At 45.4% G+C, this 9,863-nt stretch overlaps 1 protein-coding gene across 1 annotated transcript in view; it reads right to left on the reverse strand.

Annotated features, from left to right (window-relative positions):
* Positions 1-9,560, reverse strand: part of pik3c2a (phosphatidylinositol-4-phosphate 3-kinase, catalytic subunit type 2 alpha) — a 50,954-nt gene extending 41,394 nt beyond the window's left edge. The window contains 1 exon segment of the mRNA XM_056416166.1: positions 7,318-9,560. Coding sequence (XP_056272141.1) covers positions 7,318-8,388 — 1,071 coding nt within the window. The 5' untranslated portion in view covers positions 8,389-9,560.
* Between the last annotated feature and the right edge of the window lie 303 nt (positions 9,561-9,863).

The raw sequence follows: 9,863 nt of genomic DNA on the forward strand, positions 1-9,863 counted from the left end.
ATGTTGACAGTGTGTGCCAGGCTCTGAGAATGACACTGACATGATAGCTGACTGCCCTCTAAGAAGAAGAAGAAGAGGAGGTTTGGAGGTAGTATCCACCCAGAAGAAGACCCTCCTAAAAGCAAGAGCACTTACATTAAAAACTACGAATGCTCAACTAAAACTCAAGAGTCTCGCTTCACTAATCATATTGGAGATAGAAGGCCAACTAAAAGCTCCTCCAGCCTAGAAGCAGCCAATAAATAAAAAAAAAAAAAATAAAGCAATGTCTCAACAATTAAAGACAAATAAGGCAGGTAGCAGCACTGCTGAGAGGAGCCAGCATTCCTATAAACCTTAGTGGTAATGAACTTTGGTAACTTTTAATGAAAGATTTTTAGAATTTAGACATTTTAATAATTTCTGCCCATAATCTAGAGCCAAATAATAACTTGCTATTAATTGCAAACCGCTGCTCCACTGCCCTATGGTATGAGTTTTCTATTTCCTACCGTGGTGAATTATTTTCAACGTTTCAACTTGAACAAATCTACCTGTCTCTCAACCTTTTTACATCTCTCTTGACCCCATCCCTTTTTGTGCTTTAATTGCTGCCTTTGCTTTAAGACGCTTTGTGTTTGCTTATTGCTCTAGGCCACACGCCACACATTTCTCCTGTAGTGAAACTCACCCTCCCTGCCTGAAGAAGCTCCATTGGTATTAGACAACTACAGACCCTCCTTCATCTCTCTTCCTCCCCCTCCCTCTCCAAGATCTCAAAGAGATCTCCTTGCCATCATCCACAATTTGAAATTTTGGTTGTATCTCATATTTCAGATCAGGGAAATTAGAATCGAAATTTAGGACCACGAAATAGGTACAAATAAACACCAATCTCACATTAATGGCAGCAGATAACTGGACTTCTGTCCTGGTCTTGTTGCACCTGTACCCTGCTGCTATTAGACCCTCTGACACCTCCACACCATTGACCAGCACACGACATGTTACAGACCTTGGCATCACTTCACTGTTCAGGTCTATTTATCAGATCGATCTCAATTTATTTATCAGTTGTAACATGATTTGTATTTACTGACTAACGTATTATAAAAGGTTCTTTCAACGTTATTGCTTGGACAAATTTTATTTACCTTATTTATGCTTCCTATGATATCCTATTCCTTAAATACAAGTTACTACCTAAGAACTTGACATTTATCGATAAAATCAGAGGAGAGCACAGAACTCTGTAAAATTCAAGCATGTCTTAAAGACATAAAGACAACAAATAAAAAATGACATAAAACGATGTTAAAAAAACTCAACTTTAACCTCTTAAAGATTAAAACAGATCAAATACATCAATTATCTGGTGATGTGGTCTGTATAGAGGCATCCATTGTCATCTGGTGATTCACTGTACGGCATCCAACACCATCTCTGTCCTTTGTAAGACATCTAAAGAAAACTTCTCCTCGTCCCTGTCTGCATTCTCCAAAATATTTCAAAATCAGTGTTATTTTCTCCAAACTTCAAAGAGAAAAAAAATGCGCGTCAGAATGCAGCAACTTGATGACTTGAGACTCCCTACTTATTGTTTCTTCACTGCTCTCTCCCTTAGATCCCTCCTGCTCGTGCTCAGAGAATGCAGCAGGTCCCTCCAGCTTAATCCAAAAGCTGAAAGTCATCACCACTACTATCCCTTCACTGCCTTCTCCCAGACTGCTGGCTATCAATTCTGCACTTACTCCCAGTAAAATCAAGAATCACTTTCAAATTATCTCTCTTATTTCTTCCAGCATATGATCTTAATTATTGAGCTTCTGCACTATCTAGCTCGCCTTGCTTTCTAATAGACTACTTAGTTTGCAAATGCAGACTAAAAAAGTGAGCTTGTAGCCTAAAGTTATCTTACCAGCTCTGGGAGCCAGAGCCTTAGTTATCAGTTCAGACCCGAATTTAAGTCCAGTCATAGTTTTAGACTTAAGACCTTCCTCTTTGACAGAGCTTATAGTTAGGGCTGAATCAGGTTTGCCCTCCAGCCCCTTGATATGTGCTGCTAGGCTTATAGCTGCCGGGGACGTTTTTTAGGATGCACTGACCTACCTCCTCTTTTTCTCTTCTCTCATATGAATTTCACTCTCATCACAATACTAACTCTGCTCCCTCCCCGGAAGTCGACTTTTGTTTCCACGGGGTCCCATGGGATCGGACCATGAGACGCGATCTCATCCCATCTGATCGATGGTGGGCCTGGGTCGGATGCTGCCTGACCACGCCACTGTCCCTGTTGAGACTCCCACCTCCTCCTCCCCCCCCCCGCCATCTGCCTGATCGGTGAGGTGAGGTCATGAATGGAATATATCATTATTATTTCATATATATATTCATTATATTCATTTGTATTTAATGTTAATCTGTACTTCTGTCACACATTACATCTATTGCATCTGTCCATCCTAGGAGAGGGATTCTCCTCCCTCTCCTCTCTTCCCTTTCCTTTTTTTTTTTTAGGTTTTTCCGTTTTTTTTTTTTCCTGGTTTGTGTGTTTTGGGGTGGGGATGTGTGTGTGTTACAGATTAAAGCATTTCCAGAAATTTGTAATTTGTGAAATTGGGCTATACAAATAAACTGAATTGAATTGAATTGAATTGAATCCAGCCGAGGCTCATTACATATTCATAACTAGAGCGGGCACTCGGTAGAGCGCATACCTTCGCATATCACAAGATTGGGCATTGGATTATGAACATTTTGGCATTAGGTGCATGACAATTGGATAAAAATTGACCGTGCTATGGTAAAAAGATGTTGACCTTTTCATGACCTTGACCTTTGACCCGATCGATCCCAAAATCGAATCAAATGGTCCCCGGATAATAACCAATCATCCCACCAAATTTCATGCGATTCGGTTTAATACTTTTTGAGTTATGCGAGTAACACGCATACAAATAAATAAATAAATAAATGGCGATCAAAACATAACCTTCCGCATTTTCAATGCGAAGGTAATCTCCATTAACCAGTCATCAGTTGGTCGAAACTACAACATGTACGTCCTCCTCCACCTCCGATCTCTTTCGCATCGCTTTGGGGCGACTGTGGGTCAGCGGTCTGTCTTTCAACCAGGGGGTTGGCGGTTCAATCCCCGCCCTGGTCGCTGTGTCCTTGAGCAACACACTTACCCCTGCATTGCTCCCTGTAGCCGTGTCTACGGTGTGTGTGAATGTCACACGGTTGTAAATCGCTTTGGATGAAAGCGTCAGCTAAATGACGTGTAATTAAAATGTCTTACCATTTCTTCTCTGGATTTCAAGACCAACTGCACAAACTCCCCCCCCAAAAGAAGTGGTGATAACAATGGTGAAGATAAGTATTATGAACCCAGACGCATTAACTCCCCAGTCCTGAGCGGCTGGCCGTCGGTGCCGCGAGGCGTGACTTCAGATAGAGATGTTTGCTCGACTGCTGATTATCGCGAACCGACAAGCTTCATATCCAAAACGGGGCAAAAGCGAGGGATGAATGGCAGGAGGGAGACATGGAGGGGAGAGGAATAGCAGACAGAGGTGAAGAAACTAACAAAAGGAAGAGATGGGAAATACAGAAAGAGGAGTGAGACGGAGTCGGAGCGAATCAGAGACAAATGGACATTAAAGAGAGAGACAGTGGAGTTGGTGTGACTACGGTAGATGACTGAAATCTCTAAATTCAACCTCGTTGGTTCCATCTCTCTGGCCACACCAGCACCTCCCACGCGGCAGTCTTACCAACTAAATCAAGGCGTCTTACTGCCATCTTGGTAAATAATGGTATTTTGGGGGAAGGGAAAAAAACCTCAAATGTCTTCGGATAAATAATTGCAAGAAATTACAATCGTTCCTCGGACCACGCCGGACGGATTGTGAATATTTCATGAGGCGATTCCTCATCTGCTTCCGTCAGGTCACGTAAGTGGTTGTTTACTAGGAGTCACTGACACTGATCGATAAGAAGTTCAATAAAAATAGTGCAATAAAGCAATTACTCGCTAATAAGCTGATAGAATATTCAGATATAATAGTAAGAAACAAAACTAATTTTTTTTTAATTTCCCATCCACCAGTCAGCTTCACATTAATATTAATAACGTGTCCAAACACAATGCTCTCAGGTCACTCACTGTCTGAACGGATCTTATGTAACCGTCCAACAGGATTGTGTATTTATGCACCGCGGGTTCACATCACGCACAACAAAGGTTCCCACACAATGGTAAAAATAACATTTAACCAACGAGTTCAAGCAAGTTTCTATTTCACACCGTGAAACGAACCCAAAACCAGAGACGCTCTGAAATGGTCGGGAATAAAAACACACAACAATCCAACAGAAATGCACGCTTTGAAATTGTTTTCTTGCGGCAATGTAAAAACGCAAGAGAGCAGAAACTATTTTAGGGGACTGCAATATCTACGTCCTTGTTGGAGAGCAAGGCCAGACCTCGATGAAGCCGCGTCGTCGCTGTAATCCGGCCGGCTCAACGAGTGCCGGTCTCCGCAGTCAAATAAGAGAAAGCAGGATTACAAATAAATAAATAAAAAGTGCGAGTAGCTTCTGTTTTTACAGTGTGTGTGGTTCCACTGCCGTGGCCCGGTTCTCACGGCCCTCTGGTCAGCCTCGGCGTGTTCTGGTTGTTCTCCGTAGACGTGTCAACGGAGCTACAGCTCCTGCAAAATCAACATTTAAAAGAAAAAAGAAGAAGCTTTCTCCACACAAACTACTAGAAATCACATATTGTGAGGCCAATGCTGTCGTCTCATCACAGGATCTCATCACCAAGCCTGCCGCAGGTAATCCTACTTTATTTTGAAAAAAACAAGTCGTCTTTTATCCCATCGTACGGGGTGATCTCCGGAGGTGACTCTGGTGCAGGCGTGTACGGGCTCGTTCGTGTTTACAACAACATGGGCGCCGACTGCGGAGCGAGCAGACGGAACGACGGGCGCAGACGCACACGCCGTCTCGACCTCGCGGGTTGCAGACATGATGGATGCAGGTTCAAAGTGTTTCGGGATATATGCGGAAAAATGGCGAGCTAAAAAAAAAAGGCCTTAACTTACACAACATGTTGGTCTGGACGTGACATATAGGCAGGTGTAAACAAATGCCGTTTCATCCTTCCAAAAAGGGGAGGAGACATTCCTGAACCCCACAGGACGACACAGCTGTTTGTATAGACTGGACGAGAGGCTAATTATAGGTCTGTGAAGTCTCCCACACACACACACTTCTATTGGAACAGCTCATTGAAACTGCCGTCGACTGGTCCCGTTTTCCTCAACTGTGTGGAATTTGGGAAATAAGGGGCCTTTTACAGTGCTGTCAGGTTAATCATCACCCTGGTGTGTGTGAAACACGCCACAGACAAATTGTTTGGGCGTGACGACACGGAGAAACTCAATGAGCAGGAAGTTAAAAAAAGAAAAGCTTGTCCAGATCTAAAAGTATTCTGTTAAGTTTTGAACCACCAAGTATATATATATATATATATGCATCTAAAAAAATAAAATATATATAACATATATATATATACAATTATTTAAATAATATATATATATACTGTATATATATGAATCTAAGAAATATATATAAAATATAATATATAAAACATATATATATAAAATTATTTAAATAATAATAATATATAAATATATCCTAATGACCTAGTATGGGGAGAGACATGCATGCAATTGACCAATGCTGGGTCCCGCCCCTTTTTGCTCAGTGCTCCAATAAAGGGTGAGCAGCCAGCAGAACCTATTTTTAAGATGTTAAGACTAACACAACATGGTTTAATGTGCATAAACACAACATCTAACGTCCCAACAGGAAGCTCGTCTGACCTAGCGACATTACCTAAAGGGGGCGGGACTTAGAGAGGGTCAACTGCGAGGTGACGTAACGTCAGTCTGAAGAGGACGTAACATCCTTTCCTCATTGATTTCCCGACAGAAGATGTACAACTCCCAGTTAATCTGACTCTTAAATACTGAAGAAAGAGTTAGACACATGGTGACAACGTCATGTTGGGCTGCGGACGGTTTTTACTGCTGACTAAGATGTTCATCTCGTCTCAACAAAAACCTCCAAGCCCAATGACAGATGGTTGTTTAGTTTAGGGGGAGGGGGGCTCATTAGAGGATACAACATCCCATGCCACTTGCCCACAGCACTGTGCCAAACGAACGCTCTGAATATTCATCACAAGAAATGAGATCGCTCGCTTGGCAAAAATTAATCAAAATGCGGCTGAGAGGAAATAGAGGGGCGCTGATCGCCGTGACGAAAACTAAATCACAGGAGGAAGATGAACAGAGGATGTTTTTGCTTGTGCTGGTAAATGGATGAGGAGTATAGTTGCAGTTGGGTGAGAGAGAAGCTCCATCACCATCATCTGTTCTGAATAAACTTCACTCCCCACTCGCTCATGTTGCTAGAACGGTGTAGTTTTTGACTTTTCAGGGTGGTGCTGGACTCAAATGAGAAGTTTTTCACTCTACGTTATCACATAATCCCCAAAAATCTGCAACGGTTCGAAAAAACTAAAACGTAAAGTAGGTTTTCTGTTGTTTTTTTTGTGAAAATAATTTTCCTGTTATGACATGAAATTTCACCGAAATCTTTTTTCTTTGGTTTGTTTGATAAGGGACCGTCCACATTAATGAAAACATTTCTGCGAATGTGCCAAGAGGCTATTATTCATGTGTAGTCCCGAGAGGCAGATGTCATAAAACAAACCTAAAAACATTAGATTACATGTACAATGTTTATACAATATGTACACTTTCCAAATGGCTGCACAAAAAAGTAATAGTGAGAATAGTGATTATACTCTTAGATGTTGTCAAGTACCAACAAGACGTGGAACAAGAATACTCAAGAATTAAAAACCCACAAAGCAAATGAAACTAGAACGGGCACTCGGTAGAGCGCGTACCTTCGCATATCACAAGATTGGGCATTGAATTATGAACATTTTGGCATTAGTTGCATGCCAATTGGATACAAATTGACCGCGCTATGGTAAAAAGAAGATGTTAACCTTTTCATGACCTTGACCTTTGAGCCGATCGATCCCAAAATCTAATCAAATGGTCCCCGGATTATATCAAATCCCACCAAATTTCATGCGATTCGGTTTAATACTTTTTGCGTTATGCGAATAACATGCATACAAATAAATAAATAAATACACGGCGATCAAAACATAACCTTCCGCATTTTCAATGCGAAGGTAAAAAGGGAAGAAAGGATTTCCCCCAAATGATCGACATTCGACTGCCGTCCTACCTGATGGTTTGGTTTGATGTTGAGCGAGTGACTCCTGGTGACGGCGGCGCCCGTCGACGCTCTCCTGTGCTGCGAGCGAGCCGTCGCCTCCTCCGGCGTAGGCGGGGGGCTGCTGCTGCTGCTGATGATCCCTTCGGTCTCCAGCACCGCATCCCAAGGATCCCCCGCGACTTCGGGCGCCGCCGGCGCGGCGATGGCGGCGCCCGACGCCAGCGACGCGTCCTCGTTCTCGGCTTTGTGCTTAGTGAGCGGGTCCAGATCCAGCCAGTCGAAGCGGCTGACGCTCGCGGGTTCCGCCGCCGCCGGCGGGTTGGGTGCCAGGGAAACCGCGCCCGCTTGAGAGGAATCCAAGTAGTCGGCGGCGCCGGCCGATTTGCCGTTCTTCAGGTACTCCGAGGTGCTGGCGATCTTGTCGAACAGCTTGGCCATCTCCGGGTCCACGGACGGCTGCGGGAAGACCATGGCGGCGGCGGCGGCGGGCCGGATGGGAGCGAAGGACATGAAGGACGGCTGCGTCGCCGCCAGGGCCATGAAGGGCGGCATGAGCGGCGGGAAGCCGTTCTGGAACGTGCCCGGTGCCGAGGGGAAGAGCGGGCCGGGCCGAGTGTTCGACGGCGTGGACAGAGCCGGCGTCCACTGGCCGGCGTGAAAAGGGGAGGAGCCTCCGGGGTAAGAGGCACTGAGGTTGAACCCCAGGAGGGACGAGGGCCGGGACACTTTGATGTTCACCCCGAAGTTTTCATCCAGTAGGAGCTTTTCAAGCTCCTCATTGGTCAGCTTGTCCACGTCGATATCGCTGAACTTGTCCGGCTCCGGCTGCTTCCTGGTCTCGGGGAAGACGATGAGGTCCCTCTCGGGTCTGTCGGTCGCGGCGAGCGGCTGAGGAGCGGTGGCTTTAGATGGTTTTAAAGAGGAAGACGAGGATGTCGGCGCGGACAGAGTGGGTCTTTTACCCCTTTGCAGCTTCGCTAGAGCCTCTTCCTCCATGCGGAGGGCTTCCTCTTTACCCACAACCCCCTTTGGCTGCGGCACGACCGCCTTAAAGCCATTACCGCTCGATATCTGGGCCATTGTGTCAACTGGGAGGTGCCATGAGTGTGACGGCGTGGAAGTCCGGGTGGCGTTAACGGGTGGCGTGGCAGATCTTTAAACACCTAAAAAAAAGAAAAGAAGGGGAAAAACATTTGGATTAACTAGAACGGGCACTCGGTAGAGCGCATACCTTCGCATATCACAAGATTGGGCATTGAATTATGAACATTTTGGCATTAGTTGCATGCCAATTGGATACAAATTGACCGCGCTAGGGTAAAAATAAGATTGACCTTTTCATGACCTTGACCTTTGACCCGATCGATCCCAAAATCTAATCAAATGGTCTCCGGATAATAACCAATCATCTCACCAAATTACATGCGATTCGGTTTAATACTTTTTGAGTTATGCGAGTAACACGCATACAAATAAACAAATAAATACACGGCGATCAAAACATTTGGATTAATAGTGATAATCACGCGGTGGTCCAAGAGATTCAAAACAATGGTCATGTACTGCGTGAGACGCATTTTAGCTTCAGTTGGCAGTTCTTCATCTGAAGGTTTCTCTTCGGCTTGTTGCTGCAACGCGGAATCGATCGATTATTGATCGTCGTTCGTCACACACGCACAGCCGATAGTGACGTGTGGTTGTTTTGGCGTGAAGGGCATCGCTCGGGTCACACCGACTACCGGACGCGTTCGCTCACAACGAGCCCTGGCCTCCTCGGGAGCCTCTTTGTTCTTCACCTTGACGTTGTTTGACCGAGCAGCCGGGCGGACCACGTACCAACACGGTGCTTTTTCTTTTTTTAACTTAATCAAACAACAGTGCGGTGAGTGAGTGATTCATAACAAGGCGGTGACATGTGACGTACACATCTGTGTGCTTCTCCTCAGGACCAAACATGAACGACCACTTACGGATTACACTTTTCAAAAACCCCAAAGTTGCAACTCCCGTTATTCTTAATAATACAAACGATTTCTGGTCGTCCCACAACGGGCCGGAGCCGAGAGCGTCCCGCGGCTACGTCGCCGCAGAGAGTCGTCTCGTGGTACTAAAAAAAATAGAAATGACACGCCGCCGTCTCAAAGCGGCCATTCATTGGCCGATCAGAGCCCCGTTGGGTTGAGTGAGTTCCTTCCCTCCCCAGGCGTCACCGGCCTCTCCTGAGCGTCGCCTCCCTTTGTGGTGGAGAGGGACGGCTGGGAGCACTGCTGTGCAGCTGAGGAATTTGGCATGCTAATCAGCCCAATGGGGGGGGGGGGGCTCTCTCACTCTCTTTCACTCACTCTTTGGACACCTCCTCTCTTTGGAAGAGGACTCCTCTCTTAGGACTCCGTCTCTTTGAAGAGCACCACGGCCCAGGATTGTCTGGTCAACTGTGCTCTTTGGAAGAGGACTCCGGCTTTGGAAGAGGACTCCGTTCATTGGAAGACCGTCTCTTTGGAAGAACTCCGCTTTGGAAGAGGACTAAATGCTTTGGAAGAGGACTCCGTCTCTTT

This window comes from Pseudoliparis swirei, chromosome 6 (assembly GCF_029220125.1).
Source record: "Pseudoliparis swirei isolate HS2019 ecotype Mariana Trench chromosome 6, NWPU_hadal_v1, whole genome shotgun sequence".
Classification (NCBI taxonomy): Eukaryota; Metazoa; Chordata; class Actinopteri; order Perciformes; family Liparidae; genus Pseudoliparis; species Pseudoliparis swirei.